At 36.6% G+C, this 18669-nt stretch overlaps 1 protein-coding gene across 2 annotated transcripts in view; it reads left to right on the forward strand.

Annotated features, from left to right (window-relative positions):
• Positions 1-18669, forward strand: part of LOC149287866 (rho GTPase-activating protein 28-like) — a 66580-nt gene that overhangs the window by 13360 nt on the left and 34551 nt on the right. The window contains exon 2 of one of the 2 annotated variants that reach the window (XM_089492399.1): positions 11037-11047. The exons of the other annotated variant lie outside the window; for it this stretch is intronic. Coding sequence (XP_089348525.1) covers positions 11037-11047 — 11 coding nt within the window. The remainder of the gene's footprint in view (positions 1-11036; positions 11048-18669) is intronic. 2 annotated transcript variants of the gene reach the window in all.

Below are 18669 nucleotides of genomic sequence, written 5' to 3' on the forward strand. Positions count from 1 at the left end.
TTAAGCCCAGTTTCTCCAATGTAGCACCCTTTGTCACATGCAGAGCATTGTATCATGTACACCACGTTTGCCGATGTACATGAGTAAGAATCTTTGATGCTGTATGTTTTGTTGTTGTGACTGGCTGTGTTGCTGTCACATATATGTTGGCAAAGTTTGCAGCGGGATTTGTTGCATGGTACAGTGCCATTCTGTGTATGCTCCTGTTCTGGGGCCAGTTTGCTGCGCACTAATCTTTTCCTCAGGTTTGGTGGTTGTTTGAATCCCAGTATTGGGGGCTGAGGGAATATTTTTTTCAGTATGGGGTCTTCTGAGAGTATCGGCTGTAGGTCTTTAATAATTTTGCGGATTTCCTCAAGAGTTGGGTTGTAGGTAACTACCAGAGGGATCCTGCTTGTGTTATCCTTTTTTTTGTATTCTAGACATCGTGTCTACTGGACTAATACGGCTTCACCCTTTTACATATATATATACACATATACAACAAAATGTGTCAACAACGCATATTGTCATGTGCTTTAAATGGAAGCATTTCTTATAGATATGTGTTTTAAGTACATGAATTTACTTTGGGGTCAGTGATTCCTTTTGTGAAGTATGTTATTGTTCTATGCAAAAATTTATTTTAAGGACGGCTTAAAGAATCCGTGCATTGACGCTTATTTACATTTTTTCTACCATCTTAACTAAAGTATTGTCCAAAAACAAGGAAGCAAGTGATAAGGAAGCATCTGTATTCTGCTTTATACATAACCTTAGAACAGCTTTAGGCGCTGCTTTCCTTGTTACACTTCCTTTTCTGAATCACTGGTAATGTTTACTTTACAAAATAGTAAATTATGTGGATCCAATTAGGGGATATTGATTGAGGAAACATTTGGTATCCCAAGGGTGATTTGTGCATTAAACATTGTTTGTTCAAGCTCCGCAATCCAAATTGTACTATGCCCGTTTCTGTTCCTCTGGGAATACAGCTAATAGCAGTAATGGGATTGACTGATGACTCAATTTAATAACCTACTTGCATTCATCTTTTCAATTGCAAAATTATACCAAATTATACCAAATTGAGGATCCGCTGAACTAGCATGGCCACTGCTGAGGAGTAATGTCAATGTTTTATGATTCAGGATGGTTTCTCCTCTATTCTTATATGATAGAATTTTACTTGAAATACAAAAAATAAAAGTACGCTCTGCAACTTCATCATGTAAGACAGTTAGCCAATGGTACCTTTTCAGAAGGTTTACTCGGCTGGGCATCCTGAGAGTTGTTGTTCCACAACCGCTGGAGAACAGCTGTTGGCTACCCTAATATAAACAACGGATGCATCTGGATTATTTGTAATATAAAAGAAATAATAAGAGCTCATCCATCTAAACCTATATTATGTCACTGCAAGAAAACTACGGTTGGGCAGTATGAGTTAACTTGTCATCACAGCATCCACATGGAATGGCTATAAATGTTTATCAGAATTTATTGGAATACACGTTCACACCGCAATGCAATAATTGGCCTTTAGCAAACTGTGTGACCGGTGAACCCTCAATCAACTCAGCTGGCAAATTAAATGACCAGCGTAACAAGTTCATCTTGTGTTAACTTAACCCATCTTGATGGAAGAAAATAGAAAAAAAGTCTAATTAACTAAAGAATGCATGCACGATCTGCAGGCAGCAAAACACATTACAGCCCATGCACAATGCACTCCAATATACATTAAAAAATAAATATACATGTTTGGCAACTAGACTGTCCCTTTAATGCTGGGAGATAAAATAATTTATATTACTAGTCATAGCACACTATTTACTTTTTGTCCAAAGGAAGGATATTTTTTTTGCTTATTGAAAGGAGCGGTATGAGGCAGGACATTATCTATATTGCATATAGATGATTAGTGAATGATCTTTAATAGGACCCCTTCACAAGCAACATGTCCCACGATGCCACATCGTGTGCCCCACAAACAGCTTGTATGTGACATCTTTGCCCCCAAACAGTTTTCCGTTCCTTGTATAAAATGATAAGCAGAACATTCTGTGTAAATAGCCCAGCTGTGCATTCTTACATCGGGAAATGAAATGCCCTTTCCTTTATAAGTTATACATAACTCTTTGTGTCTTAGTTAACTTTATGTAGGCAGCTGACACCTATCATAAAGATTATTTGCTTTGTTTCTTAGTAATTGTGATTTTTGCGAGAGGAGGGGTAAACAGTTAAATGTTTGATCCATTTCTAATAGTCCTTTAATGCTAATAGTGCTTTACTTTCTTCTCTTGCATCTGTGTTGTGTCTTCTTGTCATTTATGACAGAATGCCTTTGGGATGAAGGTGGAATAAGTTGAATTTAACAGAAATGCCCTTTTATGTATTCAAATGTCTTGGGTTTAGACTGCCTTGTTTATTAAGCTGTCTGACATCCTCCAGAGGTTAGTGCCTCTAATTGGTGCACTTGGGAGGTCATGGCCCCACAGTGGTGTGGTGAGACCACCACTAAGGGTACTATGATATTATTAACAATACATCCTGTAGGGTGGCCTCGCTTTTACTGCAGCTGTTCTATATTATTATTATTATTATTATTATCCTTTATTTATATAGCGCCAACAGTTTACGCAGCGCTTAATACAATACATAAATTCAAGGGATATGACAAGACAAGAATTGACAGACTAAGACAAACCGATACATTTGGTGGAGAGAGCCCTGCTCGCAAGCTTACAATCTATCCGTATACCATGTAAAAGAAGAGATCTGGTCATCTTAGGTCACTCTTGGGCTAGAGGAGTGCTAAACAGAAAACCTAAAGCAGAAATCTTAAGTTACTAAGAAGAAACTGAAAGTGTAACAAAAGTACCTTTTAGGTAAATCTACAGCTTTACACTAAAACAAAGTTCAACTCTTGACATAAAAAAAATTTGTTTCCCAGGCCGGCCACCTCACCAGACGTGTGTAGCCTGTTTGCTGACTAATTAGGTTAATTTGTAAAAAAAAAAAAAAATTAAAATGACAAACAGTCAGTAAGGATACTGAGGAACTGTCAAATAATTTTCCATTCAGCATATCACACATGACAAGGGATTAAATAATGTTCAATCCTGGAATTAACCCAGATTTTTTTGTAAATATCTACAATGATAATTCACTGGTTTTACCTAGGGACTTATTTCCTTTGGGCTCTGCCTTAGGCCGGTTTTGTGGCAAGGGGACTTCTGCTCTCTGAATTTACAGCACCAGGCCTTTAATCGGCCTACACCAGAATATATCACTGGTTTTACCTGAGATTTATCATTCAGGGCACTTCAAGGATTAGTAAAGCCCTATTGTGACTAACATTGCCATTGCTAGGATAATGGTTTGGCTACGTTGATTTTGAGTCAATGTTTCTGTCTCACAGCTATTAGTTTTATGTGAATCTCCCTGGTTTTTCAGTCAAGATACTCTGGACTAACCAAAATGATAACCTTTGAAATCTATTAAAAAGCATGACTTGTATCTCCACCCAAGAATATCCATGCTGGACAGTGTATTACCTTTAATGTGTGACCAACAGCAGCTTCAGAACAACTTTCAAAACCGTAGATCAATCATATAAAAGAAAGGTATTATGTTAAAGATACAGTAATCAACCGTACACTACTCCAAACTTTGAAACACTGGTTAGTTTGGTGTCAGAGTCACTGTTTCTCTAACATAATACCTGACCTTTAATTAAATATAAATGTAATTACTTTAACAATGTTACTGTAAACAATCCACAAGTCTAACACAAATGTATTTAATGCTTCAGTGCATTTCAACTCCAGTGTCCTTTTATATTTTTTCTTTAACATGGGTATAATGAACATGCAATTTTACGTATGTGACAACACCAAAGCTATTTAGAATTCCTTTAGGGTTCTAGCTTACATGTGTACAGTAGCACATCACCGGCAGCACCTTAAATTGCATTAGACTGAATTGTCATATTAGCCTTATTGTCACTGATAATTACCTCCTCCACTCTTCAAACATGTACAAGAGACATGAAAAACTTTGACAGTTATAACTGGGGTTGTGAGATTTTTGCTCAATTATGGTATTTTATACAGTGATTATATTAAACTGAAAAAGGTAGTCATACGGTACACTAATACCTGGGAACTCTCTCGGTTTGACATAGCGTCTAGTCTGATTTAACGATCTCTGATCCTGCTAGTTGGTGCTATCACAGATTAAATCCGTCTAAGAGTACAGGAGACTTATTTCAGAATAACCTTTCTATCTGACAAGTAATGGTCCTTTATAGAAGTTATAACTAGAACAGAAGGCCATTGCTTTTGCTATGTAATGATTTGTCTGAACTCTTCTGCTGCTGGCAAAAATGGACACCTCATATTTTAAAAGACATCCTGAGATTTATTCACTAGACTGTTAGTTGAAACATTTTATCTCACTGACATAACTCCGACAGGTTTATCCTGAAATAAGGGCCAATATGACCCTGTATAAATCATAGTTAATGTAAATTGGATATTGATGCAGTGGAATCTTTCATTACTTAAATTACCCTACAGCTGTATTATTATTATTATTTTTTATTTATATAGCACCAACAATCTACGCAGCGCTTATTTTTAGAATTATTTAAATTGTTTTATTACTTTAGCCTGTGTTCTTCTTATTATTTATTGTTTTATATAGCACCATCATATTCCATAGCACTATACAATGGGTTCTTTTAGCTTTCTTCCTTTCTACCTCTGCTTGAATGCCTGATATATCTGATTACATTAATATTTTTTGGTCCCATTAAACTTATTTAATTTTTTCAAGTGTGTTACAGCTTGTTTCTTGTTTATTGTCCAGTGTCTGTTTATTAGAGCATTCTGTTGTATAAAACATGTTTAGTGTGATGTGATGTCTGGGCTAACCAGATATCCTGTAGATGGATGAAGAGGGGTTGCTTAACACTGATTGCATTCTAATCTAATTTATAGCCAAGCCCAGACCATGGTTAAAACCATAGACCCTAGCATGGCGACAACCATATCTGCCTAGTCAGAGGTTGCCACTATATGGACCTCTTGGTTGACAGGTCTCAAAACCAACTCCAGTAATATCTTCTAATGATCAGATCATTTTGGTAACCACTTTTCTTCTACTTATGCAATCACGTCTATTCAACCTCCAATACCCGGTTCATTACGCTTTTATTTTGGTAAAAAATGAAGCTGAAGGCCGTTAATGTATTGTGTTTAGTTTGTTCTGATTGCATCTACTCTTTTTCATTTTATTTCTTGTTTTCTCTCCCAATCCCGCACCACACTATTTAGCCCCTTAGGCTTTTTGTTATATTTCAAAATGTAGACATGAAATCTGTTATTCTCTCTCTCCAAGATAATAGCGCTAGTATGTCAAACATCCTCTGTGAATACTGTTAGCAGGAACGTTCTATCAGAATTTCTATTCATATGTCAAGCTGACCTTCACAGTGTTCAGGTTTGAAATGAAGTACAATAAATCAGAGTGAATATGAAACATAGGAGGGTGAAATGGTAATGTAATTTAAAGTTGCACAACCTCTGTGCATTAAATTCAGTATAGATGTTACTGATGTCATGTTCTTAGCATTTTTTGTTTGGTTGAGTTTCAAAATAAACCACAATAACCTTTCAGTACAATAAAATATATTTTTGTATACATAGCAGAAATACTTATAATGGATATCTAAGAAACAAAGCAACCAATGTTTCTATGTTCCAACAAAATAGAATAATGAAAAGCAACCAAAAGAAATAATGTTTCAATTGGTTATGCGCAGACACAAAAACAATAGGGTAGTTATTTACGGGTTGTATTAAAATTCCAAACATGAAAATTACAAGTTGTGACAACATTGAAAAGTGAAAGCAGTGGGTTTATTCACTAAACACTAGTTACTGTATGTACGGCTGTATTATTGGAAGCAGCCAAAACTCATTCAAGTATATCCTAGACCAGCTAGCCCGCGATCTATGATCTCAACTAATTTACGAGTCACCAATGACTGATTCACGAGCCCCCAATGACTGATGGCATGCTCAGCAACTTGGGAAAAGCTATCAATACTTTGTTTACATTAAACTTTCCAAGGTCAAAAGATTTTCCAATAGACCGCAGCGTTTTAAGATGCTGAGTAAGCAGGGCAGATACACAATTTAATTACTACGCCTTCGCCAAGAACTTTTGAGCTTTTGCGAGGTAAGCAAGGCATTTAGAATAAGCGGTCTATTATATTTATACTGCGTATTTCACACATTTTCTGCTATTTCTCTAGATGTTATTGTGACTTAAGGGTTGTCGAACATGTCCCTATAGCTTGTAAGCTCGTTTGATCCGGGCCCTCCTCACCTGTTGTTTCTGTAAGTCTTGTTATGCTATATACTACTTGTTATGTCCTGTCTACCCATTGTACAGCGCTACGGAATTTGATGGTGCTATATAAAACAATAAATAATATTCACTTAGCACAGGGACATAAGGTGGAGAAAAAAAGGGACATGGGGCAAAGGAAGAATAGATGAATTGTGATCCCAAAGAGGGACAGACATGGGATGTATCATATAGTCTTGTAAATAAAAGTCACGCTACGCAGCCTTCATATTACTAGTTTAGATGCATAACTATAATAAAGTGTTTGCTAAAGCAGGAACACAATCAAGCTGGTTATCCGACAAGGAGTTTTTGATGCATTTTCTGCATCAAAACACACAAAACATTTCATTTGCATTACTTGCTTCAAGCAGTGATTTATTTTGAGTTGTTTTGACTTTGTCTTGGCTTTGTGCTGATCGTGAACTTCTATAACATGCCAGCAGATCGTTTTCCGACGGTTGTAGCGTGAAGGGGTTTCGGCACTTCCACATCTTTTGACGCTGATGAGTCACACATGGGCCACAAACAGGAAAACACAGCTAGTTTTTGTCCTAACGTCCCAGGATCCTTAAATAGCCTTCAAGCAAGTTTTCTATTGTTTGGTTGTATTAGCGTAGTTGGACTCTAGTATTCCACTCCCTTCATCCGTTCCTTTGGATTTCAGCGCGGATAACGCGAAGAGGATACTTAAAAACACTGTATTTGTTCTGTAATTAGACTTCGCGTTAAGAATTCCCGAACATCTAAAGGTGACTGCATCAGGTAAAAGAGTCTTTACTGCTTAACTATTTCTATGCCATGCAAATTCTGTCTCAGCTAATCGTCTCCTGCTTGGGTTGTTTCTTCTAGAAATGTACATTGCCAATTTTATCATCATTGTTCATTTTCCTTATTGTAATAGTGCTACAGAATCTGCCGGCTCCCTCGATAAGTAAAATGTAAGGCAACCTGCTTAGTTTAGAAGGGAAACAAATAAATAACAATGCAATATGAGAACAATGTATAACTTTGCAATACGCAATTTGGGCGATTTGTTTAGCACGCCAATAAACCATTGCTTTGCTCCACTTTCTACGCAAATGGCACTTTTGTATTAACGTTTATCTAACAGGTGGCTCAGCATGTCCAGTAGGACTTTAACTCCCATGATTCTCAGCCAGCCTTTGCCTTTTAGCGGCTGAGAATCATGTAAGAGCTGGAGAGCTACCTGATGGTCTGAAAACCTGAATACTTTTTATAATTTCTCTCCTTCTTTATAAACTTTTTTTTTCTCTCCCACTCCTTGTTTTGTTTGTAATAATGTAAAATGCAACGCAAACTCCATTGCTGAAATAATGTTATGTTTGAAAAGCCCGATTTCTGTCCAGTTTTATATGAGAACGTCCAATGACGGGTTTATAAATGTTGTTAGCAGCTTATCGAATGCCTACCGTTTGGCCGGTGACACAGCACAGACGTCAGTACCTGTACGACTTACTGCCTTGGAGACCAGGAAATCCCCGGAGCTGCAAATAAGCCGTAGTTCAGAGAGATCCAAAGTTTCCAAAATAAGAAAACTTTTTTTTTTGGTTATTTTTGGTTTTGTGTGCAATTTTATTTCTCTAAAAATAACAGGCCGCAAAGAGTTTACTTATACTGGAAACTTTAAGGAACTATTCCCATATGATAGATGGTTTGTGAAAACAAGTATGACTATAGAGAAGTATAGATACTTCCACTTGTTTGTTTATCTGATTACATTCATTTTACTTCCGTAAGCTGTTTTATGTCTGTACGCCGAGCAGGACCTGCCTTCCTTTTACACAGGATATATATACAATCCCAGTGTAATCTAAGGGGGAAATGCAAAAAAAAAAAAGCTAAACCAGGACTAGCAAATTCATTCTAGGAAGTCTCATATTTTGATTGTGTTGTAGTTGTGGCTTTTTATGCAATTGTGATTTCATACATTCTGAATAAGTAGGGATTTTGTATAAAAATATTCTGGTGCACAGTGGTCTTATGTGATTAGATCCCTTTTCAGACATTACACCAGAATTATTTTTATACATAAGCTTTTATGTCATAGAAACAGAATTAGGCAACAGATACAAACCATTTTGTCCGTCTAGGCTGCCCGTTTTGTTTTCACGTAAAGACACGATCCTTAATCAGTGCGTGATCTTGTATTGCCAGGATAGCCACATGCTTGATGCATGCACTTTTACTCTGTATTAGCCTTTACCACTTCTGCTGAGAAGCTGTTCCACTTATCTACCACTCACTAAGTAAAATGGTGCTATACGACTCAAATTTGAGAAGTTCTGGGAAGAGTAACTACTTAATGTCCTTATTGTTTTGCTTACTTTGTTTATATATACATAGATGTATAGCGGCACGTATTACGTGTTGGCATGTAACGAGAGTTCTGATTTTTATTTTTCCTTTGCATAGGTGGGTACCTGAATTTTGCTTCCCAAAACCAAGTATACAGTCCAATTCTGGGTACGCACTTACAACAATGTTTGTAGCTGTTGTGAAATGCGGTTTCCCAGTTGAGATTTATTGCTATTCTTTGATGTTCTTATCTCCTGTCACTTTTTATACAACTCTACTTAGTTTCGCTCTCCACTCTATTGTTTGCAGTGGGTGATTCATGACACAGCTGACAGCATTGAATATATTTTTATTGTGTTGGTTTATAGCAAATTAAAGCACTCACAATTATTTTATGGCCCAAATATATCACAAAATATAGTGCCATATAAATAATTGGCATGTTGCTACTGATATGTATGTAGCAGGTACTTTTACCCGGAGTTGTGTACTGATGGAGCATTGTGTACTACAATATATGTCCTACATAGGGTGATTTTATTTCTGCCATTCAGGGACACACTATGAAGCGGGTTAGATTACACACACAGGCCTATATTATATATATTTTATCAAGAGAGGCTTCTGAACTCTTAGGCAATCTGGAGAGTTGAGAAGTCTCTCCTGATTGGTTGAGACCTCCTTCACTCAGACTTGCATTGCCCAGGATTGAGGCTGCCCGGGACCTAAATTCCCATTGTGGGACCGTCCAGGAGATGTGGTCACCTTAGTCCTACAGTATATGCTTTGCTACTGTTTGCTTACCTTCTATGACATGTAGATAAGGATACGTGCCTGTCAGACATATTTTCACTGGGGAAGTGGTGGCTATTCTGCCCACATAAAAGATTGTAACTATGATCAAGTTTTATGTGGTCTTGAAGCTATAACGGTGAAATGAAATATTAGGTTATTCATTACCAGATGTGCTAAGTACATGGTCCTTTGCGCAAAGAATACAAAATGGCCAGAGATGGGGGGATTTAGCGACCTAAGAAGTAGTCTCGCACATCTGTTTCACGTAAACACAGGTCTACTTGCAAAGTACGGTTAACGGTTATCAACCTATATGTGTTGTGTTGAAATCTGTATACAAATGTACATCTAAATATATGTTTTGTTTATTCAGAGATATGGTATTTAGTACTCTTTAGTAGAAAAAAGACTTAGAAGCCTTCTGGCTCCATGAGCCCAAGTAGCAGCGTGCTAGGCATCAAAAGTGCCTTGTGGCCTTATCTGCTAATTTCTGTCAAGTGTCAAGAACATTAGAAACTTTGTACATTTTGAATTGAGAACAGGATTTTTGTTGCTTTATTGACGTAAGGTTTTTTAATATTGGCTTTACTCTGTATTATGAGGGGCTTTAGTTTTTTTTGCCTATATATATATACCGTGTTTCCCCGAAAGTAAGACAGCGTCTTACTTTCTTTTTATCCCTAAAAGCCCCACTATGTCTTACTTTCGGGGTATGTCTTATATTGGGAACAAAATTTTCGAATTTAATGCTTTCCTACCTTTCCTTTCTTCTTTCAGCTTCTTTTCCTCCTCTTCGCCAGTTCTTGTCTCCTTCCGGGTCAGAGGGCACGGACAGCGGTGGGCGCGGCTTCAGTGTTGTGCGCCGGGATCTGACAAGAAACCCCGGCGCACAACAGCTGTTGCCGCGCAGATCACAAGGGAGCGGTATCGGAGGTCATTAACAGACCTCCGGCTCCCTTGAGTGATTTTAAGCCGGGTTGAACCCGGCTTAAAATCACTCAAGGGAGCCGGAGGTCTGTTAAAGACCTCCGATACCGCTCCCTTGCGAGCCTGCTCCTCCAGCGGCGGACATTACTGTCCGTCTCTGGAGGGGTGCCGGGTGCCGCAGGTTGGCACCCCCTGGAGTGTGGCGCCCTGTGCGGTCGCACACCCCAAAGGTCGGCCCTGCTCTAAGGGGCCGGCCTTAGGGGTCTGCGGCCGCACAGGGTTTAAATAAAAACATCGGGGTTTTTTTTCAACTTTATTTAACATCCTCCATGTTAAATAAAGTTAAAAAAACTTTATTTAACATCCTCCATGTTAAATAAAGTTTTTTTTAACTTTATTTAACATGGAGGATGTTAAATAAAGTTAAAAAAAAAACCCCGATGTTTTAATTTAAATCCTGTGCGGCCGCAGACACGTAAGGCCGGCCTTGGTGGGGACTTCCCGGCCCCTTAGAGTGGCGGACCCGGTCGCAGGTGCGGCGGGCCTAAGGGGCAGGCGCCCCTTATGCCCTGCGTTAATGCGGCCGTAGGCCGTAGGCAAATCCCCCGTGTTTCCCCGAAAGTAAGACATATGTCTTACTTTCGGGGTACGGCTTATATTAGCTGACCCCTCTGAAACTCCCGATACGTCTTACTATCGGGGGTGTCTTACTATCGGGGAAACACGGTATATATATATATGTGAGGGAAATTATGGATCTATAAATGATTATCACTGATGTTCTTATCACTACAGCAGTGCTGGCATTGGAGAAGCCACAAGAAGTAGGCCTTGTATGTACTGGTTATTTACTGTAGTACAAGATAAGTACCGTATTTGCTCGATTATAAGCAAATGCTCTGAAAAATACCCCTCGTCTTATAATCAAGGTCGTCTTATAATCAGACCTCAAAATGTCCGCTGGGGCCATGCAGCTTACCGGGCTTTGGTCGCGAGCAGCAGGAGAACAGGAAGCTAGAAGAGTGTCACATAACTCTGCCTCCCCCCTCCTTCCTCTGGGGGCGGGGCCAGAGAAGTTGCTCGCACAGCCGGGCCCCTGCAGAAGTCTTCGAGTGAGAGATCTGCAGTTCAGGTAAGGGGGTGGGGGAGGGTTTCTGAGTATGTGTGATTAATGGAATGAATGAGTATTTAAATGTTTGTGAATGAGTGTGTGTTAGTATGGATGTTTAAGGGGGGTGGTGGTGGTAGCATGGCATAGGGAGGCTGTACTCAGACTCCTATCATCCCCAGGTTCCAGCATGTACTGGCTGCCTTGGCTTGATAGGAGTGTGATTGCTGTTAGCAGTTATATATATATATATATATATATACCTCCAGAAATGCCTTTTAACCCCCTATATGCCACTCTTCCCCATGATATGCCTTTTAACCCCCTATAAGCCAGAGTGGCATATAGGGGGTTAAAAGGCATATCATGGGGCAGAGTGGCATATAGGAGGGTATAAGACATTTCTGGAGGCAGAGTGGCATATAGAGGGTTAAAAGGCACATCATGGGGCAAAGTGGCAAATAGGGGGTATAAGGCATTTCTGGGGGCAGAGTGGCAACCCTGGGGGCAGATGTGCATAACTGGGGGGGCAGGTTGGCAAATAAAAGGAAATAAAAAAATATATATTTTTCTCAATCATAGCTTTTATTAAATATGAAAATATTGTTTACATGAATTAATATTTAGTAGTAAAACTTTTTTTCCTATAGGGTAGTCTTATATTCAGGCTTTTTGTTTTTTTCCTAAATTAATATTCAGATTTTGGGGGGTCGTCTTATAATCGAGCAAATACGGTAGTTCCTCTAGTGTACAAAGCTGCTTCAAATCTCCTTGTGTCCCACAACTAGAACCAACACAATAAAAACCAAAAAAGTGAAATGATGCCCTAACCCATACCTGTGTTTGATAATGCTTCTGAGAAAACACAATGCATGGTAGGGAGAGAGCATCTAATTTCAGACATTAATTATTGGTGGTGATATATGACCTTTCATATATGCTGCTACTGACTTTTATGTAAGAGATTTAAAATGTTTTATGATACAATAAATATGTCTAACTGACACTACCTTCTCCTTTTTGTTTCTTCTGCCGGGTTACAGAATATCGCTTCAGGAGCTGGGTCTCCTTTGGGTAGTCTGCTCAAAAGAATGTGAGTGAACTATATATATATAGCCATGTGAATAGTACACCCTCTTTGAATTCTCTGGTATTACATATCAGGACACAATAACAATCATCTGTTCCTTAACACATGTAAACATTTGGTAAATACAACCTCATGATTTATTCATCAAAAATAAAGCTAAAATGGAGAAGCCATGTGTAAAAAACTAAGTACACCTTATAATTCAATAGCTTGTAGAAGCAGCAATAACTTGAAGTGATTATTTTCTGTAGGATTTTATCAGTTTCTCTTGTGGAGGAAGTTTGGCCCACTTTTTATTACAGTGTTGCTTCAGTTCATTGAGGCTTGCAGGCATTTGTTTATGCACAGCAGTCTTAAGGTCTCACCACAGCATTTTACTCGGGTTGAGGTCTGGAAATTGTACTGCCATGAACATGCTAACTGATACCTGTAAAGCCTGAGATGTAACTCTTGGGTTTTTTGCAATTTCTCTGAGCATTGCACGGTCTGACCCTGGGGTGAATTTGCTGGGATATCCACTCCTGGGAAGACTGGCAACTGTCTTGAATGTTTTCCACTTTTGAATAATCTTTCTCACTTTAAATTGTTTGGAATGGCCTTATAACCATTCCCAAATTTGTTGTGCAGCAGCAGCTGCTTCTCTGATGTCGTTCCTCCTTGCCATTGTGCTAACACACACCTAAATGCCCCAGGCCAGCTAACTGCTTTTATGGAGGTCATCACACTTACTGATGATCAATTAATCAAGGGCATGTATATATATATCAAATTGAGGTACTTAGCTATCATTTTCTTATAGTCCAAAGGTTAAGGAAGGTAGCCTATGTTTAATAAAGATTAGAACATATCAGGATTAGGTTATTTCTAGGAGAGAACACGTGTAGTTGATATCTAAAGCCAGGTAAGCAGGAATACTATCAGAAGAGAGAGATCACAGAGGCCTATGCCAGGCAGGATTAAGAAGCCTTATGGGGATCATAAAAAGAGGATCTTAAATCAACATTTTGTATTGCAATATCTACGTGTACACAAAGCTTTAGTTTGTCTAGTGTAAATAGTAAAACCTTGAAGCTTGTGACAAACATTTATCTTTATCCTTTCAAAATTTGGTTTTGTTCAGCATATATTAATAATATATTAATAATAGTTTGTTTAATTTTTTATACCAACGTACCTCAAAGGCACTGCTTTTCATGCAAGTATAGAACAGGATATTGTTAAATCCCTAGAATTAAGGGTACGTTCCCATGGAAAAAATAAAACATTGCTGGGGCAATGATCAAAGTCATTAGTATATAAGAGCAACTATGACGAAAAACAAAAATGCTGTACACATTTCACAAGCACTACTTGACTGACATAATTAAAATATTAATAATATTACTCATAGCAGTAAACATGTAACATTTACATTTAACATTTAGCAAGTATAAAAAAATGAATGTAGATATCGTGGTCAGATGAAACACAGATACACATGGAATATACACTAGTTCTACAGATTTTCTATGTAATCTTATCACACAAAAAAACTATTGGAAAACAAAAAACTATTGGAAAAAAAAATAAAACTTTGTTGCTAATATTCAGTTTATACTCATTTATGTGATAATAAACAAAAGCGAAACACCTCCACGTGATAAATATAAAAATGTAAATACCCTAATAAGGTTAGCAGCTCCCAAAAACAACACTCCTCATAAAGTGTACAACAGCAAATATATCAAGGAATGGGGCGCATAAACATGTAAAGAGAAAAGAACAAAACACAATAGTGTAATATGTCCAAATAATAAATATGAGTGATAACAACGTGATGCACTCACAAAGGTAGTAAGTAAAGGAGGCCCATCAAATTAGAGAAATTCTTCTGAGTGTCTGGAAAGCAAATGAAGAAAACCACAAATGGTGCAGTATAATGAAACTATATTTAATAAAAAGAGAGCTTATATAACTCACAAAAGGGTTGGCATAACCGAAATGTTATGCAAAATAGCAGATTAAAAACGTCCAGCAGATCAAAGGAAGTCCAGATACGATAAAGGCTCAGTCTCAACGCGTTTCGCCAAACTCCGTTGGCTTCTTCAGGAGAAAAAAATAAGTGTATTCCAACAAGGTAAATGATCTGTAAGTCCGCATCGTCAAATCCTTCACTTTATAAGGAGTTCCGGTAGCGTTCAGGGTAATGACGTCGCCACGCCATAACGTGGCCGTGTGTTGGCGTCGTACCGTCGCGTCATCACGTAATCGCGTATTAACACGACTACGTCTCTGCATGGACCTCCATTCCTCCCGGGGACATTGCCAATAAAGTTCATTCAAGGGAACGCTAGAGCGAGTTCTGCGTTCTCCTTTTATTGCGGATTTTCGGATGCCTCAAACCAGATGTACACGGACACAGTGCCAAAAAACAGAGACAAATATAATCAATAAACATGTAAAACCAAATTAATAATGTATGTGTATTCTTTAGGTGATAAGGTAAGTGATAGATGTATGTGTGTGTAAATAAAAAACGAATTCATAGTATATATATATTCTTAAAATAATGAGGTAAGCAATAGAGAGATTTAAATATATATGAATAAAAAAGGGAGAAAGAGTACCATAAAGGAAAATACCATAAGGGGAGAAACATAACGAAAGGGAGGTGTAAGAAGAAGAAAGGAAGGTCTAAAAATCAATGATGAATTGGAAATAAAAATATGATATAAAAGTATATCTTGGTACAATGAATATATATATAATAAAAATATGTATATGAGAATAAAAATAAAAGTGATATAAAATAATGAATATATATAAAATAAATGATATATATAATATAATTTATTAGTAAAAAATATATAAAATAAAAATAAAAATAAATAAAAATGTTAAAAAAGGGGGGGTATAAAATAAAATAAAAAAAAAATAAAAATAAAAAAATATATATATATATAATCCTACCCTTAACACTAGCACTAGCCCTATCAAGTAACCATAATCCTAACCCTAATCCTAAACCCTAACACTAACCCTAACAGGAAAAACTAACCCTAACCCTAACCCTAGCCCTAACCCTAGCCCTACAAACTAACCCTAACACTAACCCTAACTCTAACCCTAACTAAAAACAATAATAAGAAAAAAAATAAAAAAAAATATATATATATATATATATTAAAAGATATTAAAAAGTATGTAAAATGCAAATATCTAATAAGTATAATAAATATTATAAATATATTAATAAATCCAATTCAACATTTAGACCGTCCCTTTTAAAAGTTTGAAATTTATAAATCCATTCTGTCTCCCTCTTAGCTAACATTTCTTTTATATCTCCACCTCTCCAATGAGGGGATACTTTATCTATTCCTATCATCTTAAAGTCAGCGAGGGAGAATTTATTACAATTTAAACAGTGTCTGGGGTCACTATGTTTTAGATTTTTATTTCGAATACCTCCTAAGTGTTCCAAACCCCTAATCTTTAATTCTCTAGCAGTGCGGCCAATATATTGGATACCGCATTTACATTCCAAAAGATAAATAATATTTTTAGATTTACAATGTATAAAATGACGGATCTCATATTCTTTTTTAGTAATGGTACATTTAAATGTGGTAGTTTTTTTGTTTTGTGTATAGCATGTTTTGCAAAACTTGCATACTCCACAGCGAAAAAAACCGGGAGATTTCTGTAATAGAAAATGTTCACCAGTGTTTATTCTTGGAAGGGCACTAGGGGCTACAATATTTTTTAAATTATTTAATTTTTTATATATAATTTTAGGTTCCTCTGGAAGGTAACTTTGCAAAATATTATCTCCCTGCAGAATTGGCCAACATTTTTTAATGGCCCGTTTTATCTGCCATGCTCTATCGTTATATTGGGTACAGAAAGCAAAATTAAAATTCAAATCCTCATTTTTTTGAGATTTATTTTGTAACAGGTCACTTCTCTTTGTATTTTTAACTTGTGATAGACTCTCCGTTAATAGTTCCCTAGGATAATTCCTCTCTTCAAATTTCTCCATTAGCTTTTGACTCTGAAGGAGGACATCTTATAATAAACTGATTCTGTAGATGGTCCATCTTTTCATCATTATTAAGTATTGTTTCAATTGTTTTAATCCCTCGTTCATGAGGGATTACTGTATACAAGGAAGATACATCCACTGTGGCCCAAATGTACTCTTTGGACCAAGTGATATTTTCCACAATTTTTAATATGTGTATTGTGTCTTTAATATAAAATGGAACTGTAATCACGTATTTTTGTAAGAAGTAATCCACATATTGGGATAAATTATTAGTAAGAGAGTCTATCCCACTTATTATGGGGCGACCTGGAGGATTCAAAAAATCCTTATGAATTTTAGGTAGGAAATAAAAGATCGCAATTTTAGGAAACTTAATATTTAAAAAATCAAACTCATTCTTATTTAAAATATTTTCGTTCTTACCTTCTAATAACAAATTATGTAATTCATTTTGAAATGATTTAGTAGGGTCTCCCGTTAATTTTTCATACGTAACTTCATCATTTAACAGGCGGTATGATTCTTTCATATAATACGCTCTGTCTAAGATGACTGTAGCTCCCCCTTTATCCGCAGCTTTTATAACTATTTGGTGATTCTCCTTTAAGGTTTTTATACTTTCTTGTTCTTTCTTTGTTAAATTGTGTTGTCTCTTTCTATCTGTTTCAAATTTACTAAGCTCTTTTAAGAGCATGTCTGAAAAGACCTCTAGATGCTCACCCTTATTTCTTTGGGGATAAAAAGTAGATTTAGGTTTAAAATTAGTGTGAGTAAATACATCTATGGAATCTCTATTGCTTACCGCCTCATTATCCTTTTGTAGAAAAAATCTTTTAATAGTTAATTTCCTAACATATTTTTGCACGTCTAAAAATAAATTAAAATTATTGGGTCCCCTATTAGGGGCAAATTTTAAACCTTTATTAAGTAAGGTTAACTCCGCTAAATTTAAAGGATGTGCTGATAAGTTAATTACTTCATTTTTTAAAATTGTATTGTCGGATTTTAATGATCTTCCCTTTCCTCTCTGTCCTCTTGATACCTTAAGGTTTTCCTTTTCTTTATTGGAGAGAAGGGGATCGTTGGAAATTCTGACTCGTAATCTCTCCGTGGGTGATATGTTGGATCTTTCAATAAGGGTTTTCTTTTTGGGGATGGCCCCTTGGCCAAAAAAACCTTATTGAACTCATTAGAGGCCTGGGGTCTATTTCTAGTAACAATGGGTGATCTTATAGGTGATTTCCTTTTGAAGATGTTTTTTTGAGGTGTCCTAACTCTTTCCCTTGGTTCTCTTGTATGGTATCTTTGTGGAGACCTATAGGAAACATTCAGCCTTCCTCCATAGTTTTCCCCATCCATTCTAGATCTAGACTCATAAGAGTGCTGCCTATTATTTCTATTTAAATGTTGTGTATTTTGGTGATGTATATAATGTTTATTAATATATCTTGTCTCTTTATTATAATCGTTTTTATATCTATATGTTTCTCCTAGAGAGTCCCTTTTATCTCTTTGGAGTTTATTACTTTTTGTTTTAATAATTGTTTCTTCCATTTTTTGGATTTTTTCTGTTAGATGTTTATTCCTGACTGCAATCTCTGAAGAATCAAATTTCTGTTCTATAAGTTCCTCAGTTTGTCTTATTTCCTCCTCCAGTGAACCTAAACTCTCTTTCTGGTATATAACCAGAAGTTTCATAAGTTCTGTAGAACACAGATCTAAAGTGCTATTCCATTTCTTCATAAATATTTCATTATCCATTCCAAATGCAGGATTTTTCTGTAATCTAAGGCCTCTAGGTATTAAATTATTACCTATGTAATGCTCTAATTTTCTAATTTGATGGGCCTCCTTTACTTACTACCTTTGTGAGTGCATCACGTTGTTATCACTCATATTTATTATTTGGACATATTACACTATTGTGTTTTGTTCTTTTCTCTTTACATGTTTATGCGCCCCATTCCTTGATATATACTCATTTATGTGTTATGTTTCTAATAC

This window comes from Sceloporus occidentalis, unplaced genomic scaffold, assembly GCF_023333645.1.
Source record: "Sceloporus occidentalis isolate IW3139 unplaced genomic scaffold, rSceOcc1.0.p SCAF_56, whole genome shotgun sequence".
NCBI classification, from domain to species: Eukaryota; Metazoa; Chordata; class Lepidosauria; order Squamata; family Phrynosomatidae; genus Sceloporus; species Sceloporus occidentalis.